The sequence below is a fragment of the Myotis yumanensis genome, unplaced genomic scaffold, assembly GCF_028538775.1.
Source record: "Myotis yumanensis isolate MYYU_CA2020_CCGP unplaced genomic scaffold, mMyoYum1.0.hap1 SCAF_3, whole genome shotgun sequence".
NCBI lineage: Eukaryota > Metazoa > Chordata > Mammalia > Chiroptera > Vespertilionidae > Myotis > Myotis yumanensis.
Window position 1 is genome coordinate 23,434,281 of NW_027223754.1, and position 13,488 is coordinate 23,447,768.

The 13,488-nt window shown below is 46.4% G+C and overlaps 1 protein-coding gene across 9 annotated transcripts in view; it reads left to right on the forward strand.

Annotated features, from left to right (window-relative positions):
• Nucleotides 1-13,488, forward strand: part of TACC1 (transforming acidic coiled-coil containing protein 1) — a 101,631-nt gene that overhangs the window by 41,995 nt on the left and 46,148 nt on the right. For 2 of the 9 annotated variants that reach the window (XM_070408427.1, XM_070408430.1), the window contains exons 1-2: nt 10,014-10,524; nt 11,499-11,614. The exons of 1 other annotated variant lie outside the window; for it this stretch is intronic. In XM_070408427.1, the coding sequence (XP_070264528.1) occupies nt 10,361-10,524; nt 11,499-11,614 (280 nt within the window). In that variant the 5' untranslated portion in view covers nt 10,014-10,360. Of the gene's footprint in view, nt 1-10,012; nt 10,525-11,498; nt 11,615-13,488 lie in introns of those variants that run through there. 6 more of the 9 variants (XM_070408429.1, XM_070408431.1, XM_070408432.1 and 3 more) reach the window with 4 other exon arrangements.

A 13,488-nucleotide genomic window follows, 5' to 3' on the forward strand; every position in this document is an offset into this window, starting at 1 on the left:
GTGGAAGGCACACAGGGCTAAAGAAGCATTGCAATTTTTCTTTTTATCTTAAAGTGTGTGTGTGAGTGTGTGTATTCACTGGTACAAAGGAATAGAGCTATGAGTTCTGTTTCACAATTCATGTAGGACAGCGGTTCTCAACCTGTGGGTCGCGACCCCTTTGGGGGTTGAACGACCCTTTCACAGGGGTCGCCTAAGACCTGGGCCAGGCTCAGGCTGAATTTACCGTGAAGCTAAAGGAGCGTAAAGTTCAGGACCCCTCACTTGCACAGGTCCCCTCCGAGGTCTCCAGAGGAGCCCTAGCTTTGTGCTCATGAGGTTCTTTAGGATTTATCTTAAAAGGAGCTCCCGTTTTTATGGCTCTCCAGGCAAATGCCTCTGAGTAAAATAGGTGTCACCAGCAGGTCACTCATATTAGATTCACAGGCTGACCACTGGACATTCCCTTCCTTTCCACTCACTGCATGTCACCCAAGCTTGCTTGCTGCTGCTTGTATTAATTTCTGGCAGGTCTGGGTTCTCTGTGTAAGAGCCCTTCATTTAGAACTTCCTTGTGACTGTTAGAAAAAAGAGAATCTGCTTGTTCCACTTTCAGATTAGAAAATTAATCTTTTATCAGCCTAAAGCATTATTCCTGGAGTGGAGTTTGTATGTAGGGAAGAGGAGGTGGAGAGATGGATATGCACACACACATAATTGTGCATCTAATTTCAAGGAGATTGTGATCTTCTGAGATCCTTCTTTGCTAACCCAGATCAGGAGCCCCTCCTCCAGAAGCTGAAAATGCAGCCAACCTGACTAGTTCATAATAATACCTTCCTTGTGAGATTATGGGGCAAGAGGTTGGGGATTAAATGTAAAGCGCTTAGCATAGTGTCTGATGCAGAGTAAGCAGTTACAATTATTCACTTCTTTGTTGGGGTATGGATGATGGGACTAGTTTTTTGGTTGTTATTTTTTTTGTTTTTGTTTTTTTTAATCCTCACCCAAGGATATTTTTCCATTGATTTTTAGAGAGAGTGGAAGAGAGAGGGAAAGACAGAGAGAAACATCGATGTGAGAGAAACACATCGATTGGTTGCCTCCTGCACGTGCCCTGACCAGGGCCCGGGCCAGGATCGAGCCTGCAACCAAGGTACATGCCCTTGATCAGAATCGAACCCAGGACCCTTCAGGCCACAGGCCGACATTTTATCCACTGAGCCAAACTGGCTAGGGCAAGTTTCCATGAGGTCCTTAGGATAGAACAATCTCAGCTTTGGTTGCTACTATTTTCCTGTTGATTGGCCCCTTAATTTGAAGGCAAACATTTAAAAACTTATTCTTCTTATGTAGCCAAACCTGCGGTCTTTATTTTGTGTGTGATTTCATTAATTACTCCAAAGTATGGACAGCTATCCTTCCAACAGAGCTGTGACAGATTCTGTTGCTTCTAGATTGTTTTCTGCCCATGGTTTGATTTTTACTATTTAGCCATCTAATCCATCTGGAATTTTTCTTAGTATAAACTCTGAGCTAAGGATTTATTTTAACTTGATTTTTTTCCCCATTCCCAACTGTTGATGTAAGAACATCCAAACCTATAGAAAATGTTTATAAGATTTTATTTGAGCCAAAATTTTGAGAACATGACCGGAAGCAAGATCTCAATGGATTGAGAAAATGCTCCAGAGAATGGCAATTCTGAAGTTATTTTTATGCAGAGTACATGAAATCCATTGGTGGTAAATTAAGTGGGGGTGGAAGAAAGCAAAGGGGAAATCTCTAGGATTGGATAAAAAGCAAAATGGAGAAATACATTTTTTTTTTTACATTGTTGGGTAGAGGATAGTTAACATTTACAGTCAATAGAGATGGTGTACAGGCAGCAAGATAGAGTTTCATGGTCTCCCGCTCTGGTGCCTTCAGTTGTGCCTTTCAGGCATCTGGAAAAGAAAATTATTCTAGCCTTCACCAATGATGCTCTCCGTGGTTAGAGCACTGGCCTGCCCACAGAAGGGTGTGGGTTCGATTCCTGGTCATGGGCAGGTACCTCAGTTGTGGGTTTGCTCCCGCCCCTGGTTGGGGCACGTGCAGGAGGCAACCAGTCAATGTGTCTCTCTCACATCAATGTTTTTCTCTCTCTCTCCCTCCCTCCCTCTCTTCTACTCTCTGAAAAGCAATGGAAAAAATATCCTCAGGTGAGAATTAACAACAACAAAAAAATCATTCTAAACTTTCAAAGGTATGGTATCCTAGATGCATAAGAACAATAGACAGGGCTCACTTAAGGTAAAGATTTGACTTTTGCTAAGGAAGCTATCGGCCTTGGACTTGACCACCTGCCATAACTGCCCAGTTCGGAATTTGGGATCAGTCCAGCCTATGGTTACTTTCTGTCACTGAGCTTGTCGGGCCTGGCATGTGGCCTCCCGAGCGTGTCAGGTTTATTACATAGCCCCCTTTTCAGTCACACAACCGATTATTCTTCAACCATGTTATTAAATAATCTTTCCTTCCCAACTGCATTGTAACATTTTTAGAAAATCATATGATAAATTCCTATATTTTTAAAATATATTTTATTGATTTTTTCACAGAGAGAAAGGAAGAAGGATAGAGAGTTAGAAACATTGATGAGAGAGAAACACCAATCAGCTGCCTCCTGCACACCTCCTACTGGGGATGTGCCCGCAACCAAGGTACGTGCCCTTGACCAGAATCGAACCTGGGACCCTTCAGTCCGCAGGCCAACGCTCTATCCACTGAGCCAAACGGGTTACGGCAAATTCCTATATTTTATAAGGTCTTTTTTTTCTGGGCTTTCTGTTCTGTTTTGCAAAACAAGGATATGCCTGTTTTTGCATAGATGTGTCAATATCTTGTAGACCTAATCCCATTCTTGACTCTTTTAAATATTGACAAAGCCTAAGAAAAATCCCCTAAGAATTTTGAATGAAACTTGCATTAGACCTATAAATTAATGGTGCAGTATTGCCTCCATCTTTACAATATTTACTTTTACTAACTAGGAACAGTGTGATGTCTGATGTATTTACTCAGCTAGTTGGTTTAGCTTTTACTTATTGGTGAATAAATGACTGATGTTTTAATATTTGGAGTTTTAAAACAGACACAAAGGAAACAGGTTTCCCCTCTCCCCACTTTGAACTATAACAGAGAACTAAAAGGACATATTTTGCTTCCATTTTCACACTCATGTAGTTTCAGAACCAAAAAATGGCAGTTAACTTTTCACCCTAAACAGATGAAAGCTGGAAGACACAGAAGGCTGCGTCTCATGTCATGGAATTTGCTTCCTAGTTTCCCATCTTTTTATCTCCTAGAAACACAGGCAGATTATTCATCACAAACACACAAGTTACAGTAATGAAATGCCCCCAACTCCCAGAGTGAGGATTTAGGCAGAGTGGGTGTCTCAATTATTTTGGAAATCTTTTTGTGGTTTTATTCTTTCTCCTGGTGGACACTTCTCCTCACATCCTCCCATCAGTGAATCCCTGCTGCCCTTTCCAAGTGTCCTCCTAATCTGTCACCTTCTGACTTCTTAGTGATAATGTTTCACACATTGAATATGGGACATGCACTTACTAGGATAGTGGGTAGAATATTGGCGATCAGGATGATCTCAGAAAATCTGGGCCATGCGATCAGTGTTCCTCTAGTCTTCCGGGGACATTTTTTGGGAGATTTATTTTATTTTGGAGGCGGGGTAGAGGCGAGGGAATAAAATGGCTGCAGGATAAGGAAATATTATTCTGTTTCTAATTCCTGAATTCCTTCAACCTCTTTAACTCAAGCCTTAGATTCCACCACCCCAGAAGCCAGATAAATGAAGCAAAGTAGACCTCTCCAATTTGGAATAATATTCATTGTTAGAAAATGAAATTCATAAGCAACTTGGAAAGGGTTCTCGTCTGAGGCTTTCCATATCTAGGAGGGATCACTCCTCTCATTGCCCAGTGGGCTGAAAAGGAATGCAAGCTCAACAGAGAAAACAAAATGTGCTAAATCCTTAACAGTTATTTTTACAAGAGGACATACCTGTTTGACTGGCTCTGTAATGCAATGTTGTTTGGCAGGAAAAACCAAACATATCTACTGGAATAGAAGGTATTTTTAAATTTAAAGATTGTTCACTGCTTGGGGTGGATCTTTTGTGTTTGTTTTTGGTTTGCTTGTTTTCAACTTTGGATTTGCAGTAGTTGGTGGGAAGAGTGCGGAATAATGTTAGGGTTATTTTCCTCATGTAGAATGGGCAGACCGACCTAATTCTGTTGATATCTTTTGTACTCAACAACTGTTTCTCTAATACTCTTACACTCCAGGGTAGAGAACTATCATGAATTTTCTTATCAAGTCAGTAAACATATCGTCATGATATTTGATGGGAATAGAGAAAACCTCATAAAATGGCTCTAAAACAACACCAGTTTAGTGTAAATATCATAAAATATATGCCCCCCCCCCCCCCACACACACACTTCTCTGAAGGCTGATACAATATAATTCTGCTATGTGGCAGTTCTGCTATAAGTTTCATTGTGACATCGTTAAATGGCATACTTTCTGGGGAAATAAAACTTTACATTTTGGTACAGAACAGAACAGATTCGAGGGTGTATCTGACAAGAGTTGTTCACCAGAGAAAAACCTGAATAAGGGTCTTTGAGCAGGCCCCAGGTGGGGAGCTGGGCCAAGTCTTTATTTATTTATTATTTTGGCTTAAACAACGAAATTTATTTTCTCACAGATCTGGAGGTTGGAAGTCCAAAGTCAAGGAGTCGTTGGCCAAGTCTTTAATGGATGCAATCTGGTTCCTTTTACTCCTCCTGGCGCTTTGAAAGAGTACTGATTAGCTATGGACACAAATCTGGCTTTTCTCTTTTAAAAATGAGGAGGTTCTCTTTATAATTTTCAGTGTAAATGTGTAGAACAAATCCCCTGATTTGGGTGTGTTTAGGGAGTGTAGTGAAGATTCTATAGGGGATAATATCAGATCTTGCAAGGTTAAGACTGTAAAGTTAACATGGTGGAATGTGGTCAGATGCTGTTATTGGTAATGTTGTCTTGCACAGACATCAGCATGCTCTTGCCTAGTTAGACTGAGGTAAGGAAAGCAGGCCTCCTGTTGACAAGGACTGTTTTCCACTGAGGGAGGGAGGTATCCTAGTTGTGATTTTGCAGCTGGTACCACATAAGCAGGAAGCAGGACTGTAATTGCAACAATTTTCAAGGAATGTCTAACTAATGGAATCACTAGCTCCAGGGTATTCTGCTTTCCTGCTGTTTGATATGGTGCAGAGAGTACTGAAAGGCAGGAGGCAAGGTTGTAGATTCAGCTGTGGTGTTAAATAGCTGTGTGACTCCGGGCCGGTGGTCGCCCTTTCTGGGTCATCCAGCAAATTGAGAATGAGAAAACATGCCCTGCTACATGAGAGAATGATGATAAGGGTCAAATGAAACTTTATTGATATAAGGTACTACTTTTAAAATATATATTTTTATTGATTTCAGAGAGGAAGGGAGAGGGAGAGAAACATCAATAATGAGAGAGAATCAAGAATTGGCGGCCTCCAGCACACCTCCATCTGGGAATTGAGCTGCAACCAGGGCATGTGCCCTGATTGGGAATCGAACCGTGACCTCTTGGTTCATAGGTTGACGGTCAACCACTGAGCAACACTCGCTGGGCAATAGAAGGTGAGACTTTCATGTCAATATTCAAGAGGAAAAAAAGCTAAGGATTAAAGGTGTTTAGCTTGGTGAGTGGGAGAAGACATTCAGTGATCAGGTTGAAGGAGGAACCACAGGCAGGGATGCCGCACCATGTCTTGGAAACTTCACGCAGTGAAGAGATGGCTTTCAAAACGCAGAGTGGGGGAGTGGGAGGTGGTCCATTGAGGTTCCACAGAGGCACAGCATCCTAGTTGCCATTGGCCATTTCAATTTCGTACCGGCCAGTGCTTTTCCTAAACCCTTCAAAGCTGCCCAGCCACTTTGGTTACCTCATCAATCTGACATTTAATCTCAGTTGAAGTAAATGTGTCTTTTGCTTATCAAATTCTCAAGTTGTTAGAAAATACAGATAAATTGACTGGTTTGTCTGCCTGCCTGACCTTTTTGGTATCTCAGTAGTTATTTTATCTCTGTGATTCCTTAGTGTCATCCTGACCCTATCCTCCCTCCTTGCCTCCTTCACTCCCTCAACATCATCTCACAGATGCCTTCTCATTTCACAGGCTGGCTGTCGGGAACTCCATTTTCTTAGCAGGAGGTTTTTCCTTCTATTTTAAAGTGTTCCCATTGTGCTTGGCTTGCTTACAGCACTGATACTTAGTGAACAAATGGAGTGAAAGAAAGATAAGGACACTCGTTCTAGTTTTGTTTCCTTTGCCCTCTGGGGAGAAGCTGTCCCCTCCTCTAGGCAGCTCGGGAGCAGGGAAAGTAGCAGTTTCACAGCCCCCAGGTTGTTGCCAGAATGAGTTTCTAAATGAAATGTTACTTACTTGCTCAAAGCCTGATGACTTCACTCTGTCCTTCCAGGCTCCGTGGGCCACTCGGCACACAGGTAGATGGCTTTTGTTTGTCATGCACCATGTTGGCGTCCACAAAGTTTAAAACAACTTAAATTAGTGAGAACTTTAAAGATTGGGATATTTTTATGAAACCCAGGGTTTTGGTTTCTCTTGGAAAATTGTTCAGTGGCAACACTGGGCACAGGAACTGGGTAGGGCTGCCCCTTAGCCAAGGCAGTGTTTTCCGGGTAGCGCAGCTACCACCCAGGCCTTGTCACTCCCTTACATTATAAAGGTAGGTACTTGTGTTTGCTCCCCCCACTACAGGATCAAGTTCAGACTCCTTAACAGGTGTACAGGATCCTTCCCACCTAGGCCCCACCCTGCCTCTGCCTCTCACCTCCTGCCACGTTCCCACCGGCATTCTCACAGTAGTTATGCTATTAAATGGATAGTTGTGTGCCTGTTTGAATTGGTCTTTGAATTCAAAGACCCATTTCACAGTTCCTTCTGGGATATCCATTAACTGCAAAGTCTGTGCCTGGCCTGGCTACCATTGTCGCGTGTTTCAAGGGAGTTACCTTTTAGATTTTCATAGTGTGTTGATCCAGAGCTTCTGTGAAGGGCAGGAAGCAGAGGAAGGAAGAGAACAGATGGGGTCCTTTCTATGCTTATGGTCATGCATTTGCAGACATTTCGTTCCATGAAGTTGAGAACATAGCAGCAAAATGATTGTTTACTTTGGTTAGAATGCCTGTTGTCAAACATTGCCCACTTTCCCAGAACTACAAGAAAATTCGCATATCAGTTAGTCTCCTTATTTGTACTTCTAGACAATAAAATCAATCTGAACTGTGGAGCAGTGACTTTATTGCTGTCCACATTAAGTCCAGGAGCTTGCAGAGGAGTGGTTTTTCAGACACGGAGCATTTTGTTTCTCCAGTTTCAAGAAACTGCTGTATAGGCCAGGCTTTATCTTATTGGGGCCATCACTTGTCCCAGGTTCTGTTCTGTGCTGGTACAAAACCTTGATTTCTTTAGGAGGAGTCAGGTTTTAGGAATTTGTCACCCTAGCCAAGCTCATAGGTCTATTAGTAAACTAGACTATTCATTTTCTGCACGTTTATTAAACACTTATGGAATGTGTGGCCATCCTAATCTCTGGGGAAACAAAAATGAATCATAAATCCAATGTGGTTGGTCCCTGCCATTTACAGCTTATGGTGCAGGAGTGGGACAGGGAAGTAAACAAATATATTATATATAGTATGCTAAGTATAGGGTGACCTTACATCCTGGGATGCCCTGGTTTATGTCTGTTGTCCTGGTATAACTATTTATGGTGCCTCCTTTCAAAACTACCTAAGGGCCACAGTAAGTCTTTCTGGATGTTTGGGGAATAGAGATGGTAAAAAGGATGGAGAAATCAGCATGCTTTCCAAGAACCAGTGGGGAAGTTCAGGCAGTCAAGGTCAGAGAGCTGAAGGTGGAAGAAGGGGGGAGGACTGTGCCAAACTGCAGGCAAAAGGGAGATTGTTCCAGAGGAAGCAATTAGTTGGTTCAAACTAGTCATTTTCCCCAAAATTTATCCTGTGAAATTCCCCAGGACACTTGGTAAAAATACAGACTTCCAGTTCCTGCCAGCATTTTGAATGTGTGCTTTTAAAGAAGTGCTTCAGATCCGTGGTCGGCAAACTGCGGCTCGCGAGCCACATGCGGCTCTTTGGCCCCTTGAGTGTGGCTCTTCCTAAGCCTTTGGAGTACCCTAATTAAGTTAATAACAGTGTACCTACCTATATAGTTTAAGTTTAAAAAATTTGGCTCTCAAAAAAAATTTCAATCGTTGTACTGTTGATATTTGGCTCTGTTGACTAATGAGTTTGCCGACCACTGCCCCTGATGATTCTTGGACATAGTAAAGGATCAGAACCAATTCTCTACCAATTATGGCTAGAGATACAAAAGGCTGGGAGTATAGGGCGGCAGAAGCAGCAAGACTAGAGTTCAAGTCACAGATCAGCCAGGCAGTGACCCGGGTAAGGAAAACCCATGGTAGAACCAGTTGGGAGGCATTTACAGTAGAGCTGTGGAAAACAGCGATGTGGAGAAATGGAAAGATTTGAGAACTATTCAGGAGGAAGAATGAACAGGACCTAGGCCGTGCCAGTCACTCATTTACATGGGATACTGTTCCTTCCAGGCAGCAAAAACACTTGTGTTAAATACAGGAACCTGGGCAACCTTATAATCGAAAGGCTTATGCAGTGTACCATAAACCTAAAAATACAGTTGGATAGTGTTGTGGCATAGTCATGTGAACCTAAAAAAAAGGACTCCTGCTTACTTCACATCTCCATAGTCTCCAAAACCCTCATGACAGTTGTGTTTATCTCTGGGAGGGAAGGCAGCTGGATGAATTCTATACCCATCCTGACACCCCCAACCAAAACCCTGCCCTTCTGTTATGGTGAGGCAACCCGCCAAGCCCCAACTGGCATTATTTTTGCTTAAACAGTCATGATTCATCAACAAAGATTTGTTCCTAAGTTCTGGAGCTGCTCTCGCTCCGTGGGAACCTGCAGCCACCTCACAGTTGCACCATAACCCTGGGAATTTATAGCAGGACAAGAGCCTGGTGTTTGAGGGAGCACTGGTGAGGAGCCATCCCTACTGAATGGAAAATGAAGAGGTCCTCGGAGAGTTCCGCCTTCAATCCTTACGAGGGTTTTTATTTTGAAGGCTGCCTTCGCCCGGCCCATTGGCATACTCCGGAGCAGCAAGCAAAGTCAGAAATCAAAGGCTTGGAAGTTATGAAAAGAACGCCTCAAAAGGAGGATGGGAAACCGATCGGGCTACCATTTCACAGGGTAATCCTGCACCCTGTGCCCAAGACCTGGCCACAAAGCGTCCACGAGTGCGGTTTGGGGAGGGACAAAGCATCTAAGTTTCCAGTCCTTGGCTACGCCTGCAGCACTGCTGACGGATTATCCAAATCCTGGGGGTGACAGGGTTGAAGGCGAACAGGCTGAAATCTTCCACGCTGTCAGTATCAGGGAGGGAAAACGCCAGCCAACAGCGGCCTCAAAGTTTTTTGTGTTTTTTTTCTTTTATAAGAGGCTTAACTTCTGTGCGATCCATCATCAGCAACGCCCTGAAGTCACAGTGGCGAGATGAAAATATAAAAATAAAAAGGGAAGGGGGGAAAGGTCCGGCGTGCGCGGCCTCAGAAAAATGGATCTTCCCAGTTCCTGACGCTGACGGAGCCCTATGGGTGCCGGGGTCCTCCGCCCGCAGCCCGGAGTCGCAGCCGGGAAGCCCCCTGCCCGCAGTGCGGACGCGACCAGCGTGGCGCCGCGGCGGGGGGGTCCGGCGGGCGCGCTACAGACATCAAAGCGCTGCCGCCGCGGACACCCCCCCCCGCGCAAGTAGTACGGTCCGAGGGGGCGGCTCCTGGGGCGCGGCTCCCGCGGCAGCTGATGCGCACCGCGCCGGCGGGGAAGCGGGACCTGGGAGCCCGAGCCCACGAGTAGCCGAGCTGCCGGGCGTCGCGGGCCGGGGCCCTGAGGAGGCCCCAGGACAAGCATCTTCCCGGAGGCAGTCGCCGGGCGCAGCGGGGCGCCGGGCAGCCCCATTTGGGAAGGAGGACGAGGAGGAAGCGGCGCTGCCGACCGGCCAAGAGGAAGCGCTTTCACCCCGGCCCCGACGGCGCTCGTTTAACCACATCCGCGCCTCCGCTGGAAACGCTTAACGGCGCCTGTCACCGGTTCCCTCCATTTTGAAAGGGGAAAAAAGGCTCTCCCGTTCCCCTACCCTTAGGAGCTGGCGCCGGAGGATCCGCGCTCATGGCGTTCAGCCCGTGGCAGATCCTGTCCCCCGTGCAGTGGGCGAAATGGACGTGGTCCGCGGTGCGCGGCGGGGGCGCCGGAGACGACGAGGCCGGAGGGCCCGAGGGCGACCCCGAGGAGGAGGAGGACTCGCAAGCCGAGACCAAATCCTTGAGTTTCAGGCAAGTACACGCATCCCTGCCGAGATGCAAACGTGCTGCCACCCACCCATCCATTCATTCATCCGCCCGCCCATCCGTCTGTGGCTCACCCTGTGTGCGTGTGTGTGGTCGCCCACCCGCGTAACCATATTCGTGGCAATGCTGCGTCCCCGCCCGGAACCAGGTCCCCGCTGTGCATTCGGAAGTTAAAGACGTTCCGACCCCCCGTGCGTTTTCTTTCTGCCTTTTCAGTGTGAGCTTTCTGAACCTAACCCAGAATCTGCAGTCTCTCCGCACCCCGGTCGGCCTCCGTCACCTTCTCTAAGCTTCGCCCTCCCGGCCCTAAGCGCGCGCGCATACACACACACACACACACACACACACACACACACGCACACACGCTCACAGTGCCATTGATCACACCCGGTGGGGAAGAGGTCGCTCCCACTGTGACCCCCAAAAATGCGGTCTTGGTAGGGAAGGTCGCGTGATGACAGGCCGCTGGCAGCTGGTGAGAAATGGTGGTCTCCGCTGTGCTGTCACTCGTGTGATTGCAGAAGGCAGGTGACCGCATCCTCCGCCTCGGGCCGAGGGAGTTAGAACAGGTAGCGAGAGGCCTGCCAGGGGAAAAAAGGCATCGCGGCGAGAACTGGCTTAATTTTTTTTTTTTTAGGGGGAGGGGGCCATCTTAATTTTTAAGGCTCTGGGAAAGGGCTCTTGGGAGAAAAGGAGCCTGTTGAAAAGAGCTTTTATTCCTGGGTGTCCGATGCCATCAAAATAGATGGTGCTGGAGAAAAGCTCCGAAGGATGGTGGCGAATCCAGGGAGACAGGATGCTCGAGAAAAGCCCGCAGCATCGCCCATGGCCAATCGGGGCTGAGGACCAGTGGGTTGTAGGGTTAGGCAAACATCCTGGACGTGAGCCGTTTGATAGGTGATAAAGGCTGTCGGAAATACCGTTGAAAGTGGTAATTCCTCATTTTTCCCCCTTGGCAGCTCGGATTCTGAGGGTAATTTTGAGACCCCTGAAGTTGAAACACCCATCAAGTCACCTCTCAAGGACTGCTGTGATTCGTCACTCGGATTCGCAGGACCTGTGGCCAACACCCAAGGTAAGGAAAGACTTCCAGTGTCTGCCCCTTTTGTTTTAAAGTTTTGAAAATGTGAACGAGGGAAGGAAAAGTGTTGATTTAGGGCCATTTAAAAAAAAGGTTTGGATGGTCTCCTCATTGCGTAAGAGCTGTTTTAAAGCTCCCGGTTTATTTGAAATGTTTGTTTTTTAGGACCCGGGTAGTCTGAGAGGCTTTCTTCCCCAAGTAGTTTGTACATTTGTAGTAGGAGATTGTCTTCATCAAACCTTCCTGCTGGGCCCTTCCCCTCACCCCCTAAAAAACAAAAATGTGTGTAGGAATGGAGTGATGGACGCAAGTTTAGAATTTCCCAGGCTAAGTAGCTTTCTACAGGGTGTGGCTGGAGACAAAAATTACAGGTGAGAGTTGACGTTTTGTAGATAAGGAGGAATCTGAAGAGGCTGTTTCAAAACTGCTCTTCCTCACACAGGAATGGTGGTGAGCTGCTCAGTCTACCTAAGAAAACCCGGTACAGAGATTCTCCCCGAGCCCCTCAGAGCCCAACCTTGAGCCTGCCCTTCATCTACAAAAGCTTCTGCTGTTCCACTTAATTAGTAGAAATCTATTTTGTCACGCAGCCAGTTTGGGGTAAAATTTCACCTGTCTTGACAGAATTCATTTATCTCTTCAGTAGAGTGCACTGTGATTCAGCAGTGAAAAAGTTCTGCTCTCACCCGTCTAACACCACAGAGGGCCATGGACCTTTTAAAAGGCTAAGTGAAAGATACATGTCAGCTTGTCTTCAGTTTTATGGAGGAAAAAGTGAAGCGGGGGAAGGAGGAATAGGGTATATGGGGTGAGGGTAGCAGATGCTGAAGGGTAATTAGATGGAGGTTTAATGATAAGGAGACTTAGCAGAGCCTTGAAGAAAGATTGAGGGAACAGCCTTGCAGATGCCTGGGGAGAGAAGCCTTCCAGCAGAGGGAATGGCATCTGCAAAGGTGTGAGACAGGGCCAGCCTTGACAGAGTGGGGCCCGTGGGGGGAGGGTGGCAGCGTGGCCGCATGTTTGAGGACCAGTGAAGGGGACAGGGTGGCTGGAGTGGAGTGACAGGCAGAGAGCAGTAGTTGCTGAAGTCAACCAGGTAAGGGGCGGCCTGGATCGTATTGTAATGATGCTGCGGTTTTCTTTCTGAGTGAGATAGGAAGCCATTGGAGGATGTGTTAGCTGCCTAGGGCTGCCTTGAGAAAGTGCCACAAACTGGGTGGCTTAAAACAACAGGAATGTACTAGTGTTCCCTTGCAGTTCTGAAGGCTAGAAGTCTGAAATCAAGGTGTCAGCAGTGCCATGCTCCCTCCAAAAGTCCTAGGGAAGAATTCTTCCTTGTTTCTTCTAGCTTCTGGTGGTTGCCGGCAGTTCTTAGTGTTCCTTGGCTTATTACAGTCTCTGCCTCCTTCATTACATGGCCTTCTTCTCTCTACTTATCTGTGTCTTTGCATGGCATACTTACAAGGATACCAGTCATTGGGTTTAGGGACCATCCTAATCCAGTATGACCTCATCTTAACTTGGTTACATCTGCAAAGATACTGTTAGTAAACACTGGGAGTTAGGGCTGCAGCACATCTTCCCGAGGGAACCCAGGTCAAGTCACAACAGAGGGCTTTGAGCACAGAGGGATTGTGCTTGACTTCCTTTTAAAAAGGTTCGCGGGCCGGGCCAGCGTGGCTCAGTGGTTGAGCATCAACCTATGAACCAGGAGGTCACAATTGGGTTCCCAGTCAGGGCACATGCCCAGGTTGAGGGCCCGATCTTCAGTGTAGGGTGTGCAGGAGGCACCCGATCAATGATTCTCTCTCATCATTGATGTTTCTATCTCTCTCCCCTTCCCTCTCTGAAACCAATAAAAGTATTTT